General features: G+C 37.2%; 1 protein-coding gene across 1 annotated transcript in view; it reads right to left on the bottom strand.

Annotated features, from left to right (window-relative positions):
• Nucleotides 1–7,796: 7,796 nt before the first annotated feature.
• The window catches only part of LOC138325877 (DNA-directed RNA polymerases I, II, and III subunit RPABC1-like), a 30,852-nt gene continuing 18,378 nt past the window's right edge, over nt 7,797–20,270 (bottom strand). The window contains 1 exon segment of the mRNA XM_069271855.1: nt 7,797–8,989. Within this exon segment, the coding sequence (XP_069127956.1) occupies nt 8,924–8,989 (66 nt within the window). The 3' untranslated portion in view covers nt 7,797–8,923.

Below are 20,270 nucleotides of genomic sequence, written 5' to 3'. Positions count from 1 at the left end.
TTTGTGTCAAGTTCAAGTTCTGCATGGAGATCATTAGATGAAATTGGCCTCTTGATTTTAAGCAGACAAATCCTTTGGAATAGCTGACTAAGAGTGTTTCTGGTAAAATCAATGGCTCCAGTGGACTACGGCTACTTCAGGCCAGTCTATCGATTCATGCGACATCTAAAAGGTATATATATTCCCTTAAACCGCACTCGTGCCAAAATCGAATCTGAAATAGTTAAAATATCGTAAGTTGACATCCAGAGTTGAGAAACTTGGTTACAATACCATCCATAGACCGCTTGTCTCGCCGTGGAGTCGCTGCTTGCACTAATGTATTGAATTTAAGTCACAATGCTGCAATTAATACAAAATGAGTCCTCACTTTCCGCCCAAGCTGAATAAAAGCTCTGCAATAATTCAGTCAAAATCATATTTTGTAATAGAGGAAAAATTATTTTTGTAGCAGTTCCTGGCTGTGTTCGCTGATCAATAAGCACGCGCGCCGCTCGCGCGTCTCCAGGGAAACAACATCGGCGATTAATTAACAAATTTACAGATCGGTATCTGTTCTCTATCCCGACGGATGCTTTCTGTTAAAAAAAATGTTCTCTATCCCGACGGATGCTTTCTGTTAAAAAAAATGACGGATATTTTTTGACGTCAAGTCTGGAGGGAGGTAATTATCCCCCCTACCCGGCAAAACACTCCCCTAAAAGGACGGCGCATGCGAACTTGCGACAAGATAGGATTGGCCTAAATGACAACACACGCGCCCTTTGACAACACATACGTTTGCACGTCAGGCTCCTGGGAGCAGAAGGCTGCAGAATATATTTAATGGAAGTAAGTTTAATATTCACCAAAGGAATTTGAGAGACACATATATCCAAAAATAAATAATGAACACAGGGATGACAATTTTGTCAGGGTCTTTTGGTATTGATCTTTGTCTACATGTAAATGATTGCAGAAGAAACTTGCTATGGCATGCGTGTCCATGCAAAATAAACCTACTTGTAGTGATAATCGTGAAAATAGAGACCAAAAATTAGCATATTTCTCCGGGCTGTTAAGTGTGGAACAGAAACCGCCCAAAAACTATGGTAAACAAAACTTTTCAAGAGAAGCGATTGTTGAATTAGTATTCCCAACAAAACATACAGAAACCGATTATTCACATGTTAATTAATTCTGTTAAGCTCAGAGTCATGTACGTGACAGAGGTGTATGGAAAACTGAACTTCATGTATTTCTAACCACAAAAGTACAAGTCTTATTGAAATGTCTCATTCTGTAGACCCATAGGTCGTCCTGTTGTTCGGAAAGTGTGCATTGTTATTTGTTGTTTACGTGTAAAGAAAGACAAACATCCTCTAGTGAGGCTTCTGCTCCGTTTAAGAAAGCTACACGAGCTAGTTTGTGACATATATACAATGAACAGGGAATTATTATTTTGTGACATATACAAATTCGCGGATTACATTGTTCTGATATGCACTTTGAAATGGTTGACCCTCAAGAACCGATAATTCCGAAATAAATCGGGATTACTTAAACTTGAGATGCCAAATGTGGAAATTTCACAACACGTACAAGACAGTTCTATGGAAAGTCTCTAATATTGCGAGATATTTTTACAACAAACAAATAATAAACATGTTTTCCTGTGAAAAGAGACACCTAAAATCACGAGTCTTCCGCCAAAAGTCGTGAGTCTCCCCTCCCACCGAAAACGTGAGTCTCCCACCAAAAGTCGTGAGTCTCCCCTCTCACCAAAATGGCGAGTCTCCCACCAAAAGCCGTGAGTCTCCAACCAAACACGTGAGTCCCTACCTAAAACGTGAGTCGTCCACCAAAAGTCCTGAGACTTCCACTAAAAGTCGCGAGTCTCCTACCAATTCGTGAGTCTTCTACCAAAAGTCGCGCGTCTTCCACTAGAAGTCGTGAGTTTCCCATCAAAAGTCGTGAGTCTCCCAATAAAAACGTGATTTTCCACCAAAAACTAAGATCGAACTATCAAAACCCGATATTGCGCCGCATTTTGTTAAAATGTATTGCGATTTAATATACTGGTACACGTTTTTAGTGACTATTTATGTTATAACAGAAACAAACATATTGGCAGGATTAAAACCTTTTAAGTAACATTTATATAAGAAACATATATACATGACCTCTTAATTAAATTTGTAACTTCATACTCTCTTGTACATATATATTATTCTATTCATATATACAAAGCCATTAATTATGAATAGTTTTACTTTCAAAGTCGAGGGTATTTTAAAACCACTAGTTTTGACAAAACCTTATTCATAAGCATGTGGTTTTTGTTTTTGCATACCTATGATAGTGTCAAAAGATAACGTAAAAATGGTATCATTAACTAATTATACCGAATCCTCATCTTGCTGAGTTAGCACATCAGCTGTTTCGGTTACGTCACGCGTGTGAATATTATGTTGTATTTTTCGTATATCACCGTAACTTTTGGACACATACGAATGACGGGTCAGTAGTACCATCAAGGGCAGATAACTATGTTATATGCACACACAAAACCCCCAGTTTATTCATTATATAAATGATACTGTATTTAACCAATGGCCCTGCGTTCTACTCTTTCTTCATTTGAACCAAAAATTCCGAAGAGGGACGTTTCCAGATACCCAGCACCATTTGTAAATGGAGCACAGATGTCGCACCAAACGACAGATACAATATGGTCAAACATATTGACCAACATCTCATCAAAATATACTAATATGAATGTGACACCGAGTACTGGACCGGATTGTACCATCATTATACATGGCGTAACCGATCATAGCTTTATCACGGCGATAAGTTGATAACACAACAAAGAATTAGTTAGATGTTATATAACCAAATCAATAACCACCTGGTCTATCATGTGGTGTCTGTAAAATGACATCTTAGTAATTCGGATTGGGGAAAAATAGTATATTTAACAACAGCATCAACTTAAAACAGTCAAAACGGAAGAAGGAAAAAGTAAATTGACATTTGTATGCATATGATAGTGTCAATATCCACATGGCACCATAGAGATCATCAATATTATATTACTTCATGGCATAACCTTATTTCACCCACATGAACCCGAGAATAAGGTATATAATATACATGCATTATACTCGCATGTTGATAAATCATTTTCATCTATCAAGGTTCATAAAAAACGTTTGCAAACTTTTGATACAGTAACCTTTTTGCACTTCTTCTACGGGTTAATGGGAACACCGTTGTATAAAACGGTTCGTTATTTACACCTGTACCTATGGAGACAATACATGCGTTTCTATGGGGACATTTTATGTGTGAGAACATATAAAGAGAACAGTACCCAGAGTATGTTACCATCACGATCTAAACGATCGACTGGTGATAGTTTGTGTCTGCTTCGTTTTTATCTCTGTAATTTTCTGTGTTCATGTCTTTTGGTTAGGGTGTAGACGTGACTTGATGCATGGTATCTAACAGAGAACCCATGTTCATTGACGCGGACTTTGACTAAGCAATGTTTTCCCTGGTAGATACAATGTCACTGTGTGGTCCAAAGCCCCCAGGTTTTTACCAGGTTTGTCCTTTTCAAAGAACCATATTCTCAACTATAATGACAGCTATCTTGTACGGAAATAATTTCAAATTGTAAGCAGTGTCATAATTCTGTCCAATTTCTAATTTGAGATTGAACATGCTGTAGTTAATGATTTGTCGACATCCATATACCATTTTGCCTCAGTGTCTCCTTTTATCGCCCGACATGAACACAGTTTCACTTGCGTGGTTCGCTCAGCCTCCATGCCACGGGAGATATTCAGAGACTGGAATCGTAATAAGATTTTCCAAATGAAATTCGCACATAACATGGCCACTTAACATTTTGTATGAAATCCTGTGTACGCCCAGACGCCTGCTCAACTCGACATGGAGCGCATGGCCTTGCAGTTCCCGCCACTTATCCGATAGACAAGTCTCCGTAATAACATTCGAAAGGCCGATATTTCCCACTACGCACGTGCTTGGTACCAGCATGCAATCTTTCCAAGGCCCAGTCGGCTCAGAGACCATTAAGAGGTTGGCAGGTCTGTCAGCTCCGACAGCAGGAAGAGCTTATCCTTTGGCTATCGGGCGCTAAGATCTACATCCTGCGGCTAAAGCTATCGATTGGAAGAAAAAAAACTGTCGTCAAAATTGGCACTGGACAAAAATGTCCGTAAGGCTACCAGCTATCGTCTGCGTAAATATTTCACTTCCGAGCCGTCTTTATCGGACCGCTGGGTCTAAGCGGATTCGAACAAAATAATTGCCATGGTATTGTGCGCGTGACGTCACTAATTTATATGTACGGGTAATACTAAAGCTATTACGAACTGATTTTCTCATAAAACAGCAGTGGTGCACAAAATGGCCATACGAATGTTAGTAGAACACCTTCCAGCATTCACCGGTGCACCAAGCCACTAAAGAGAAGGTAATATTACCAAAAGAACATCTCGCGGGAATTTTCTTGGGGATGCCAAACTATTTTAACGATTGAATGAATAGATCACAAAAGGAAGGATATTGTCTGTAGAGGGCATTTGTTCTTCATTATAGACGTACAGACAGCCGGTAGAGGACTCCCCACACCTATAACGTTATACAAGAACATCGATAATGTCCTAAACTAACGCTGTAGGAATTCCGGGGGGTCTTTGGTCGAGTCCGGACCGAGTGTTAATGACGACACATTCGAATGTCTTCTAGAAAGATACGACTCTTTCGTCTGGAGAGAAATCGATTTCTACAGAAGACAAATATATGACAATACCACGGTGGTGACAAAGCAAACTGAAATATTTTTTCTCGGTAACACGCAGTAACGCCATTCACGCATTCATTTATAGCGTGACATTTCTTACTTGTGTGACTCATGGCTTTATATGACATATTTTGTAGTTCAACATGATCCAAAAGGACGATGAAAAGTTTGACCATTGGAGTAATAAGAAGAGTTTAATTAAAACTCGTAAGGACCTCCAAATCCGTCTTTATATAATCTTGTCCGTTGTCTCACACGAAAATCACTCGCGTCCACTTTGGTGACACAAATGACCAATATATTTGATTGAGAAAAGACGTAATATTTCCGGTCGGTTGTTTAAACTGTCTGGTTTGCGAGAATTTCAAAGCCAAAACACGAGAATTTCAAAACCAAAACACGAGAATTTCAAAGCCAACACAATCGAAACATAAATGCTATATGTTGACGCAGGTGTGTTTTACTTCATGGAACTGGCATCCTCCAGTTGCTATTGGATTAGGGTGCAGGTATTGTGTTGTCTATTGGATCTTGGTTCGCCGCATTATTCCCTACATCCAGGTAAACGTGAGGCCAAGGGGATGTGAATATATTCGGTGGGAACGGCCATTAAACTCCCTCTTGTGACAGGACCTTGAACCCGTGAAAACATTGGGTTTTTTTCTTTTAAGGTATCTGCCGTTCTCTCTAAAACGTGACGTTTCGCTCACAATTTTAAATACCTATACATTTATTACGTGGTTTTCTCGTAAACTATGACGTTACGCTCACTGACAAATGACGTCACACTACCTAATACTTTGTAGTATATAGAGTGTATGTCGACTAGTCTTTGTAACTAAGGTCGATTTTTTTTCTGTTATGTCGGGTATACACCTGTGGGACGACAACAGAGCACCAGAAAACATTTCTAAATTATCAAATGTACTTTGGTCGACAAGGCCACGGAAACAACACCAAGTCATTCAGAAACCGAAAATTATTCTTAAACCCCACAGGTGTGCGACAGGTATATGCAAATTTCCAATTGACAGGATTCCAGTAGAGCAAGGCAAATCGGTTCACAGACGCGAGTGTTTTAAACAAAATGTCTTAGAGTCTGACGTACCGAGTCAGTGTCCAGTGCACTTCCGGGCCCAGGTGAATGTAATATAATTCGTCGTGCATTGGAGTCTGTGTCATGTTACATGAGACTTCTTTTCTTTTTATTCAACAGAGAAAGCACGACTATACGATCCATGGACTGATCTCATATGAATTGTGTGGCCATCGATTGTTGTGTTAAGTTTCTTGAATAAATACAGAATTTTCATTGTACAAGTTTTTCCCTTGGCGGTTCTTTGACGGAACATGTTTGACTATAAAAATAAATGTGCACTAATTTGCACCCAGTTTCACTAATTTGCACCCAGTTTCACTAATTTGCACACAGTTTCACTAATTTGCACACAGTTTCACTAATTTGCACACAGTTTCACTAATTTGCACACTGGACTGTATTAATACACTAATAAATATCAAGAACGCAAATGTGAGATTTCATTGAAATGATTTTGATTGTAACCTTATTAGAACCGTTTGGGGCTATTGCTATAGAAACATCGTTTTACCATGGTAACCTACATCATATTTGTAACCATGGTAATTTCTATCACAATTGTTACCATGGCTACGTTATATACCGCAATCGTTTTTAGTTGTTACCATGGTCACCTTACGTACTTACATCGTTTTGAATTGTTGAAGTACGGTTACTGTAACGAGCAATCGTAACCATGGTAATCTCAATCACAATCGTTTTGGGTTAGGTACATGGTAACCTTACCTGTTGCAATTATTTTAACTGTTACTATAGAAACATTATCTATGCCATGATTATCAACACCAACATTCGTTTTGAGTTGTTACCATGGTTACCTACACCACCATTCGTTTTGAGTTGTTGCCATGGTTACCTACACCACCAGTTGTTTTCAGCTGTTACCATGTTTTCAGCTGTTGCCATGGTTACCTACACCACCAGTTGTTTTCAGCTGTTACCATGGTTACCTACATGCACCAATTGTTTTCAGCTGTTACCATGGCTACCTTCTCAATGACAGCTGTTTCAATCTACCATGGATAACTATAATATCAGTTTTTCTTTACCATAGGTCTCTATTTAGATTTAGATTCAATGATGAACTATTTGAATTTTTTCTTTTGTTCCATTTACCTGATACTTTGGTTAAGGGAAATGACAAATCTATTCTGGAAATGTCCATCCACAGATTAGATATACAATGTACACCAGGCATAGGCTCTGCAATGTTTTTGTTGTAAAATCTTGATATGAATAGCATGAGATGACAATCTAGGATGATAACAGGGATCTACATACCCTGATAAACTCACACTAAGTCTCTCGAGTCATTGAAATGTCAAACTCAGAAGATCAATAAAAACTTGTAATTCTTACTTATAACCAGGGCTTTGTTTACATGTAAAAACACAGGGTGGTTATTCCAGGTAATCAATTGTTGTGTGTCGTTTTCTGATTACGCTCCTCCCATAGATTACACAGCGATTTGTTAAAGTAACAAGATAACAAATAAAGCCAGTATGACCTTCACACCCTATTCTCCCCACAAATTTACACCTGTCTTCACCAGGATCAAAGGATTAGACAGACTAATCAGGGAACTGACCTCTGTAATTAACAGGTATTCACTCAGGTGAGCTGGTGAAATGTGGCGTAACAATGGACTATTAGATACAGGTAATGTTCCACTGTCAGGTGTCAAACACAGGTGTAGCACAGGTACATATTGTAGTAACAGATAGATGTATAGAACGATTTCTTTATATACTGAAGTAACTTATCATTCCAAACTTCAGTAAGGTTTTGCTGGCTCCTTGAAGCCCTCCAACATCAGTCTTTTGTACAAAATATAGGGCATTGACCATAAAGCTGAAAATTCAAATGAAAAGAACTGAAACATTTCTCTGTGTTTTGTTTTTATTGTTCAGAGCAAAAAGTATAACATTGTAACAACGGACCAATCATCATCAATTTAAATACATATTTCTAAGGACATTAAAATGTGATAAAGACGACAGATGAACTATCGTATTGACCCTTACGCTATACTGTAAATTAATAGAATCTTACAAATGGAACTTTTAAACAAATCAATCCTAGATCAATATCTGACATACAAGTAACCTGACCTTATCTGTTCAGATAAACCAAATAGACTGATTTCCGCTGGTCAAACATTCCTGATTTTGACTGTATTTAGTCAAAAAAAAAATCACGAATCAAAATATATTTTCTCAACCTCAACAATATCCTATGAAATATTGAAAATATTATTCTTGCAGAAATTTCTGGTTGTAAGGTATTTGCTATTACAAAATTTTGACGGTATAATAATACACATTTTCTGGAAATGATGATGTTTACAAGCCTAAAAAGGTTGCTCAGGGCTTTATCAAAATACTACATGTAAATTCGTTGGTCATTTTTGTGACGTCACTCTAGCGTAAAACTGATTTCAAATTAGAGCGTTCACAATATTTATATTGTTAATGATACAAAATGTACAATAACATTTTAGCACAAATTTTCTGACACAAAACCCACTAAAATAAGATACCTGCTAAATGTGTTTAAAGTTTAACAAGAAGCTGGTAATGAAATGGGTATCTGAATTTGCAATGAAAACAATACATGTAAAAGTACAATGAAAAATGGGATAATTTTCCAGTAGTTCTTTCAGTTAACCGCACCAGATTTAGCTGTGCAGTCATGTAACTTATCTGATGGATAAAATAAATGAACAAATGGAGTTACTGGGGTGATACCATAGTCACACAAGTCATGATTACAATGGTCAACAACTTCTTTGCAATGCAATGAATAATACATTTTTACATGTTTTGACAATGTATGATTAAAATGACCAATTCTTTCTCTCACATACTCACATGCACAAATCAATTCTCACACATCCATCAACACAATACAAGCTCTCATCTCTTCTCATGTCCATGTTCCTCACATACATGTACGCCCTCTTCCTTGTGTCCTGTCCCGCCTCCTTGCCTAAGTCCTTGTCCTCTACATCACACCACTAGTCGGTAGCTCACATATCTTCCTGCAGTTTCTGAGTTCCTGATGATCTTTACAACCTGAAAACCCAATCAAAAAGTCAAAAGTCATAAACCCCAATCAAAAAGTCAAAAGACTTATTTCTACATAATTAGGTATAACATGTGTATAACAAACCATATTCAAAGAAATGTTTGTACAAATATTTTTTCAATTTCGAGAGCCTTAGAAGTTGTCATGAAAATTGAATCAAGAGTAGGAAAATTTTGACCTACAAAAATGAGCACATGTTTGAGATCTTATATATAACCCATCCTCAGTTCTATATAGCTTCCAGCAGTGGCTCTATAACGAGTACAGCAGGCTCCATGAATTTAAATCGTTGTTAAATACAGAATTAATATAGGAATACGTACCATAGGTTTATTTTTATTGAATTCAATTTTAAATATTTGAAGATTCTGTGGTAGAATTTGTGCAATGATTCTGCAAAATGTTTGTTTAACATGGTTTCATTAAATGTTCTCAATTTTAAGCACTTATTGTGTTGAATACATTATCATACATATCAATGAATTGTATAACTTTCAATTCTGGGCTGTTCCACGCCCTTTGGACCATAGTAAAATCTTTATGAAATAAACACAGACTTAGTGAATTTGGGTAATGTTGATTTTGAATAGTTTTTTTTTTAATATCTATAGTCTGTCTTTTTACAAGAAAATCTCCAGGGGTTAGAGATATCCATACTGCTTGGATGGGTTTGAGATTTGCCTTTAATACGTCCTGAACAGAGATGGTTCATCTCAAGACAAATAAGATTTGGAAAGTGCAGGAAGGCCTATCAACGGACAGGGTTCATTTCAGATCAAACCAAATTTGGAAAGTGCAGGAAAGCCAGATCACCAGGAGAAAATCCATAGACCAATGGTCAGTACCCTATTTGGTAACTGCACCACATTGACAGGTCCTCATGACACACGACCTATAGGTGAGTATAACCAGAAACCACTTAAGCAAAACATGTCCACCTACGCAGAAAGGTCCATCACTTTTACGCCACATCTATCCATCAACAAAAAGCTCTTTTTTTTTTCACCGATCAAAATCTCACAAATACGATACAGATGGACTGTTTAACAAAGGGAGGTAACTACTGGAGGAAATCCTTAACCCAGAAAGAAAAAGCCTTGACCCAGAAAGAAATAAAAAAGCCATTTTTTATAGAGGAGACCAGATGTTATCCATGAGGGTAGCGCCCTTATCACAGAGAGTTATCCTCAAGTTTTGCTTTCTTTAAATATACCTGTATATTAATACAAAACTGGCCGTGATGTCTATGGTAACATAGAGCACTTATCAACACATACTAAAGGAAATATTGTGTAGGTATGGCTGTATACAAAATCACATTCTAAAGAATTCCTACTCTCATCTAAAGCTGAAAATGTCGATTCATGGCAACGCCATTTAGAATATTTTTCTTTTTATAAAATGCGGCCATAAAATTATCACTACATGTAAAACATTTTCTCTATGGTATCATTATAATAGTACATTTTATCAGCTATCCCAGAAACCTACATTAAACCTTCATACCACATAAAGAGATCTTACTCCATTTTATTTTCTATCATCTTCTTGACTCTATGTTTTCTGTCTAGTATTGAGTCACAGAATTGGTAAAATCTTTGATGTGTACCGAATTAATTCTCAATCTTCTGGCATAAGTCTTTGCTCTATGGATAACAATGCATTCAAGATGAAATAACTTTTTGAAAGCATTTGAGAACAATAATTCTCAATCTCCTATCATAAGCTCCACAGCCAATAATTGATCCAGAATGAAATAATGTTTTGAAAGCGTTTGAGAATAAGAATGTTAAAACTATTTGCCAATCACCTGAATAAGTGTCGAGTGCAATGGGATAACTAGTGGTCATTATTAGTACAATGGCTGAATGGCCCGAGGAGCGTGGGCAGATCAATGTGGGTTAAAGAATAACTGACCATTCCTTTCTCTATTATACAGATCTGGTAGAGCATACACAGCTCTTGTCTACTGCAAACCAGAGGACTTTATGTGGATACAATACCACAGATTTAGACTTAGTAGTACAATGTCTGTCGGTCCATACAGGGCCTGAGGAATATTTCCAACATTGTCAAGTACCACACACCTTTTACATTTTTATTGGGTGTGCTGGTTGTTGGGATCATTGTCGAGAGGCGGTCTTTCTACATCGCCAGATCACCACCAGCTTTGTCCTGTGTCATGACTTTATCACAGCAGGATCAATCAGCTGTGTTCAAATAGACCTATTTAAAATCTTGTTCAATATTTATGCACTGACTTTACATTCCAGTTGGGTATAACAGACGCTAAAGTTACAAAGCCATGGATGTTGATTTTGTCGTCGGTATAAAGACGGTCTGCACTCGGTTTACTATGGCCATGGAGTGCATGTATACCTGATCTGTTTCATTACGCCGGGCAACAAACATTTTTTATAGGAAATAATGATTTCTGAATTAAAGACCAGCTCAATTAGTCTGCCTATGAACAGACAGAAGCATTTTTATACCAGAGAAAAATACACCCATATGCTTTGTTACAGACATAAAGCTATTGAAATCTGTGGCTGTATATATGCATATAGAGTTGTCCAACTTGAAAGGCAACATAGCTATCCATCTCATATAGATTGTAAGCTTAGTTTACTGATGGATATACAAGAACTTTAAGCCAGAGATAGAAACATGCTCTGTGACTTGGATTAGTTCAGGTTTTATTGTATACCCTATTTACAGACTAGGTTAATTTAGGGGCCCTATATATAACCAAAAGTCCTCCACCTCTGAGTCATCAGTTTGAATCCCATGTGGGGCAGCTGCCAGGTACTGATCACTGGTCGCTGGTTTTTCTCTGCGTACACCAGTTTTCCTCCCCATCAAACCTGGCATATCGTTACATGACCCTGGCTCTTAACGGAATGTAAAACTAAACAAACCAAATATTTAAGGACTTTCCAGGTTTTGTTGGTGGAGATAGAATGGAGTACTCTGAGTAAAACCAACGGGCTATGGCCAGTACCTATGCAACCATCTGGTACCCTACATTGAGTTAGAACTCACAACACCAAGGCTGAGGGCTGTCACTTCCATACAACTTTACCCCTAGGCCAAAGAATACTGTAAACCAACTTTCACGTTTGAGATTTGCCTTTAATACGTCCTGAACAGAGATGGTTCATCTCAAGACAAATAAGATTTGGAAAGTGCAGGAAGGCCTATCAAACAGGGTTCATTTCAGATCAAACCAAATTTGGAAAGTGCAGGAAAGCCAGATCACCAGGAGAAAATCCATAGACCAATGGTCAGTACCCTATTTGGTAACTGCACCACATTGACAGGTCCTCATGACACACGACCTATAGGTGAGTATAACCAGAAACCACTTAAGCAAAACATGTCCACCTACGCAGAAAGGTCCATCACTTTTACGCCACATCTATCCATCAACAAAAAGCTCATTTTTTTTTCACCGATCAAAATCTCACAAATACGATACAGATGGACTGTTTAACAAAGGGAGGTAACTACTGGAGGAAATCCTTAACCCAGAAAGAGAAAAGCCTTGACCCAGAAAGAAATAAAAAAGCCATTTTTTATAGAGGAGACCAGATGTTATCCATGAGGGTAGCGCCCTTATCACAGAGAGTTATCCTCAAGTTTTGCTTTCTTTAAATATACCTGTATATTAATACAAAACTGGCCGTGATGTCTATGGTAACACAGAGCACTTATCAACACATACTAAAGGAAATATTGTGTAGGTATGGCTGTATACAAAATCACATTCTAAAGAATTCCTACTCTCATCTAAAGCTGAAAATGTCGATTCATGGCAACGCCATTTAGAATATTTTTCTTTTTATAAAATGCGGCCATAAAATTATCACTACATGTAAAACATTTTCTCTATGGTATCATTATAATAGTACATTTTATCAGCTATCCCAGAAACCTACATTAAACCTTCATACCACATAAAGAGATCTTACTCCATTTTATTTTCTATCATCTTCTTGACTCTATGTTTTCTGTCTAGTATTGAGTCACAGAATTGGTAAAATCTTTGATGTGTACCGAATTAATTCTCAATCTTCTGGCATAAGTCTTTGCTCTATGGATAACAATGCATTCAAGATGAAATAACTTTTTGAAAGCATTTGAGAACAATAATTCTCAATCTCCTATCATAAGCTCCACAGCCAATAATTGATCCAGAATGAAATAATGTTTTGAAAGCGTTTGAGAATAAGAATGTTAAAACTATTTGCCAATCACCTGAATAAGTGTCGAGTGCAATGGGATAACTAGTGGTCATTATTAGTACAATGGCTGAATGGCCCGAGGAGCGTGGGCAGATCAATGTGGGTTAAAGAATAACTGACCATTCCTTTCTCTATTATACAGATCTGGTAGAGCATACACAGCTCTTGTCTACTGCAAACCAGAGGACTTTATGTGGATACAATACCACAGATTTAGACTTAGTAGTACAATGTCTGTCGGTCCATACAGGGCCTGAGGAATATTTCCAACATTGTCAAGTACCACACACCTTTTACATTTTTATTGGGTGTGCTGGTTGTTGGGATCATTGTCGAGAGGCGGTCTTTCTACATCGCCAGATCACCACCAGCTTTGTCCTGTGTCATGACTTTATCACAGCCGGATCAATCAGCTGTGTTCAAATAGACCTATTTAAAATCTTGTTCAATATTTATGCACTGACTTTACATTCCAGTTGGGTATAACAGACGCTAAAGTTACAAAGCCATGGATGTTGATTTTGTCGTCGGTATAAAGACGGTCTGCACTCGGTTTACTATGGCCATGGAGTGCATGTATACCTGATCTGTTTCATTACGCCGGGCAACAAACATTTTTTATAGGAAATAATGATTTCTGAATTAAAGACCAGCTCAATTAGTCTGCCTGTGAACAGACAGAAGCATTTTTATACCAGAGAAAAATACACCCATATGCTTTGTTACAGACATAAAGCTATTGAAATCTGTGGCTGTATATATGCATATAGAGTTGTCCAACTTGAAAGGCAACATAGCTATCCATCTCATATAGATTGTAAGCTTAGTTTACTGATGGATATACAAGAACTTTAAGCCAGAGATAGAAACATGCTCTGTGACTTGGATTAGTTCAGGTTTTATTGTATACCCTATTTACAGACTAGGTTAATTTAGGGGCCCTATATATAACCAAAAGTCCTCCACCTCTGAGTCATCAGTTTGAATCCCATGTGGGGCAGCTGCCAGGTACTGATCACTGGTCGCTGGTTTTTCTCTGCGTACACCAGTTTTCCTCCCCATCAAACCTGGCATATCGTTACATGACCCTGGCTCTTAACGGAATGTAAAACTAAACAAACCAAATATTTAAGGACTTTCCAGGTTTTGTTGGTGGAGATAGAATGGAGTACTCTGAGTAAAACCAACAGGCTATGGCCAGTACCTATGCAACCATCTGGTACCCTACATTGAGTTAGAACTCACAACACCAAGGCTGAGGGCTGTCACTTCCATACAACTTTACCCCTAGGCCAAAGAATACTGTAAACCAACTTTCGTTCACGACTACTAAATTTCCCGGTGTCCTTTTCAAACCATTTTCACACAGATTAAGTTTCGCAGATTTAAAATTGAATTCAGATATCTTTGAATTTAATTATGAAAGAATGGTCTAAGATAATATTTATAGGAGGTCAACTTTTGCGAATTTAACTTGATCATGAAATTCATGAAAATAAATCGCAAGCGAGGGAAGTTGGTTTATAATATATATTGTTTTACATCCTATTAACACCAGGGTCATGTAAGAAGATGAAGCCAGAGACATACACATCGACCTTCACTGAGTACCTGGCAACAGCCCCGTGAAGGTTTTGAACTCGTGACCCAGAGGTAGGGGACAAGTGGACTATAATGTCACAACACCTTACAGATGCTCCACCGCAGACAGAGCATAAACGATTCTTATCATTTGAACAATAATTGGTCTTAAATCCTGTATATGTATGTCTTATTGACAAAGAAAATATATATATCAAATTATATGTTTTGCTTTTAGTTCATACGCAATCAGTACTTCATTCCATATGCGACATAGTGCCACGGAATAATTTAACGGACACTATTAACTATTTTTTGATATTTTTATCTTGAAGTAAAATCAGAAGCTCAAACTTTTCAATGCTGGTAATGGTGTAAACTAAGTAACTTTTGTAACTGAAGAAAAATACTTATTTGTTTGCTCCTGTTTTTTATTGAGAAAAAATACTATTTGTCAGAGGTGGAGCATCTTTAACCACTTGACAGCATATTAAACCTACCCCAGTATATGACTTAAATAAGTACAATATCATTGGATAAAAGCTGATACTGCCTGAATAATAGATATTGTAGAAAATTAACCTAGACTTATTTTGATGTGCAGTTAATTTTGGTATTTTCTACTAACAAGATCTCAGATCTTAGTGGAATAATTTTACATACTAGTTAGTACCTTAAATGAAAGTTACAGGCTATATGTTATCACATTTCATATCAAAGTTGTTGGTTGGGGTCAAAATTGGAAATTTCAATGAGTTGTGCCACATTACACTCAAACAAGACCACAATCTCAATATTAAAGGTCCGTATTGTTGGAAATATTTACCATCTCCCTTGTATCCTGTGTAACTAACATCAAATAATTGAGAAATTCTTTAATGTTCACAAAATATCTTGACTTGCACCATTTGATCTTGAAAGTGCACTGTATTTAAAGCCAGTACAGCCATTGATCTGTGCAAAAGATAATTACCTTATCCAACCCAATTAAAAAGTAAGACAAGAATTCCACGGAAGTCGATGTGTCACCTGCACAGCATCACAAAAAATAATTATTTACAGTTGAAAAAATTGGTAATATTTATTAGGTAATGTTTTCAAATCCCGCAAATATTGATGGATTTTGACCAGTATCAAACCACTCCGAGATCTCATTTATATAAAGCAACCACTCCGAGCAATTTACCAAATTTGGTTGAAATTGGACAATAAATACTAAAGTTATCGAGCGGAAACCATGGATATTCTGTTTTGACAATTTCAAAGTCCCATACCTCTTGCATATATATTGACAGATTTTGACCATTATCGAACTCATCAGAGATCTCATTGATATAAAACTATATACAAAATTTGGTTGAAATCGGACAATAAATAGTTCAGTTATCGAGCGGAAACCATGGATTTATCTGTTTTGACAATTTTTAAGTCCCATATCTCTTTCAAATATCGAAGGGTTTTGACCATTATCGAACTCATCAGAGATCTCATTGATATAAAACTATAAACCAAATTTGGTTGAAATCGGACAATAAATAGTTCAGTTATCGAGCGCAAACCATGGATTTATCTGTTTTGATGATTTTAAAGTCCTGTAACTCTTGCAAGTATTGACCGATTTTGACCATTGTCGAATCCATCCCAGATCACATGAATATAAAGCAATATACCAAATTTGGTTGAAATCGGACAATAAATGCTTAAGTTATCAAGCCGAAACCATGGATTTATCTGTTTTAACAATTTTAAAGTCCCTTAACTCTTGCAAATATCAAAGGGTTTTGACCATTATCATACTCATAAGAGATCTCATTAATATAAAATCATATACCAAATTTGATTGAAATCAGACAAAAAAAATTTCAGTTATCACACGAAAACCATTTCCCAGACCCGGATGCTGACATAGTGATACCGAAGTGTTGCCCTTGTGTTGCAGGTGAAACAAAAATTGAGAGGGCATTAAGTGGTTCCACATTTTTACCATTACTAAATTTTAAATTATTTGCACAAACAAAGACACAAATCAATTGGCAAAAGAAACGAAATAATGAACCTACATGTACTGGTATATAATATATGTATTTTTAGTCTGCTTTTAATTGTAATAAAGAAATAAATTCAAGCTAATTATAAACTTGAGGCCTCGAAAGGAGAAGGGGCTCTAATACACAGTAGATTAGATTAACTTTATGTTGGGCAATATATTCTATACATTTAAATAGCTGAAATTGAATAGTACTGACTATATGATTATATCTGATATATGTAATAAATATTCATGGATTAAACAGAATAACAGTACTAATATTTTCAGTCTCCGTAAAAAACCATGAATGGCAATTATTCCCCTATTCAAGAAGGATTTTTCATTCTAGGATCACTATATTCTACAAAGACTATAATTCTTGTAAAGCTACTGCAGTACTTCATACATTTGTCTTGTCACATGATTCGATCCTATTCTCCTTTCATATCAGGAACTTCAGAAAATATTTTACAATGAACGTTTGTTGTGAATCAGATAATATCATTTAAGCTGAAGTCAGCGTGATTACATGTAAAACGACATCCTCATAATCAGATTCCTTCGGCCAGTAAATTAAGTCATCCCATCCAAGCATCATTAATATTCATGTGGAAATTCCAATATCATACGTTCACAGAGAAATCATGTGCATTAATTCTGACAAGCCTTTGTGCTGGTGAGCCATGATGGAATACATGGGTCGCAGACCCCTTGTTGTCGTAGCAATTATTCCTCAGAATATAGTTCGCCTTGGCCAAATGGGAGCCATTTTGTGTTATTATTTTGTCACAATTCATCTCAGCCTGTACAGATATTACCAAACATCATTACAACACAAACTTATAATCTCAATGAATGACAGATAACATGAATTCAATTCTGTATAAACCATTTTCCCTTGAGTTTATCCAGACATATTCAGGCCTTATTCTCCAGGGTGCATCCAGACATGTCCAGGCCTTATTCTCCAGAGTACATCCAGACATGTCCAGACCTTATTCACCAGGGTGCATCCGGAAATGTCTATGCCTAATTCTCCAGGGTGCATCCAGACATGTCTAGGCCTTATTCTCCAGGGTACATCCAGACATGTCTAGACCTTATTCCCCAGGGTACATCCAGACATGTCTAGACCTTATTCCCCAGGGTACATCCAGACATGTCTAGGCCTTATTCTCCAGGGTACATCAAGACATGTCTAGACCTTATTCCCCAGGGTACATCCAGACATGTCTAGGCCTTATTCCCCAGGGTACATCCAGACATGTCTAGGCCTTATTTTCCAGGGTACATCCAGACATGTCTAGGCCTTATTCTCCAGGGTACATACGGACATGTCTATGCCTTATTCTCCAGGGTGCATCCAGACATGTCTAGGCCTTATTCTCCAGGGTACATCCAGACATGTCTAGGCCTTATTCTCCAGGGTACATCCAGACATGTCTAGACCTTATTCCCCAGGGTACATCCAGACATGTCCAGGCCTTATTCCCCAGGGTACATCCAGACATGTCTAGGCCTTATTCTCCAGGGTACATCCAGACATGTCTAGGCCTTATTCCCCAGGGTACATCCAGACATGTCTAGGCCTTATTCTCCAGGGTACATCCAGACATGTCTAGGCCTTATTCCCCAGGGTACATCCAGACATATCTAGGCCTTATTCCCCAGGGTACATCCAGACATGTCTAAGTCTTATCTCCCAGGGTACATCCAGACATGTCTAAGTCTTATCTCCCAGGGTACATCCAGACATGTCTAGGCCTTATTTCCCAGGGTACATCCAGACATGTTCAGGCCTTATTCCCCAGGGTATATCCATGTCAGTGTAATGTGAGTGGGTGGAGTGTCCTGTTCGGTATCTTTGCTTATTGAGATAACACTAACACAAGGAGACAATATACAAACACAACACACAGCACATGGCATACAGGGATGGCCATATATAAATCTTAACTGTAGATAAGACATTAAGTGAAGCATATCAACCTAAACCCAGTCAGCATTAAAGTGTTATACCTCATCAATGGTCTTCATCTACTTATTCTGTACACATTTCTCTTTTAATTATTTTCAACATTCAATCAAATCCATGATCATCTAAAGATATACCAGAATTTAGCAAAGGAAAGGCTGAGTTCTCAAAGAAAAATCATTGTGTGGTCTGTGTAGTAGCTAGAAAACTACCCAAAGTACACTTCAAACTTCCAGAGGTGGGGAGTTACTATCTATAGAATTCCAGACACCTTAACCATTGAGCAGCTCTGACCCGTCTCACACTATAAGCAGATTTGAGAATTTGTTAAGAAATTAAACCACTTAGGTCTGTAGTGTTCTAAGAACTTATAAAACAACGAGAGGGGTCAACTTGGCAGATTCTCTAGGCATATGTAGTAATAGCATTAGCAGCCACACTCCACAGAGCCTATTATCACGTATTTAGATCCTTGAACAAGAGGCCCATGGGCGTTAACAGTCACCTGGTATATGACATAAATTAATGTGCCATGCCTTTTAGAGTGACTTTAACACTTTCCAACTCCTCTGAGACCTTACTGATGTTAGGCTGTATACAAAGTATTATTCTGTTTGTTGAATAATCTAGTTGTCGTGTTATAAATGAGGTCCAGTAATAATATTATTACAAAGGGCAATAACTCCATACCTCAACATCCAATACTTCAGATTTTCAAATTTGTTCAAGATGTTACGGATGGTAATCTTTTATATAGAGGTATTCACTTCAGTGAATATTTAATAAAGTTATCCAATAAGGATATTGTTGCAAAGGGCAATAACTCTGTCTGTTACTGTCAGATAAATCCACTTTTTGAATGCATCTAACATCTTACTAAGGTTATACTGTGTGCAAAATTTTATTACGTTCAATGATGTTTACTCAAGTTATCATGTTTAAAAAAGTCCAATAATAGTATTACTGCAAAGGTTGATAACTCCATGCAAAGTTTCATAAAGGGAAGCTACAGAACTTACTGGTAAAAGTTAACCATTCAACCAGATGTTAAATCCCTGTAGCAATGATCATCAATTTTATTGATCAACGGAAACTTCAAACACATGTATTATGACATTCCATGGTCAAATATGAAAATCATCCCAAAACATTACCATCTTATCACCTCAGTATCTGTTCAGTGTATAAACCAAAATACACACTTTAATATCAATAGATTGCCATTTGCATGCCTCTCAGTCCCATCAATCAAGGACGAATTCAAGTCAATAACAATTGTTGATGGTATGCCAAGTTTCAGATAATTTCAAAAGTAGCATAATTCTATTGATTGGACTGAATTGAAAAAAAAAATAAAGTTCATTCTAGAGGCCACACAAGGTAACAGTAATAGTCCCATGATTTTCGCCCCGAGTATCTTTCTAACCAAAGCTAGTTAA

Source organism: Argopecten irradians, chromosome 6 (assembly GCF_041381155.1).
Source record: "Argopecten irradians isolate NY chromosome 6, Ai_NY, whole genome shotgun sequence".
Lineage (NCBI taxonomy): Eukaryota > Metazoa > Mollusca > Bivalvia > Pectinida > Pectinidae > Argopecten > Argopecten irradians.
Note: the sequence above shows the minus strand (reverse complement) of the source record. Positions and strands in the feature narration are given on the sequence as shown.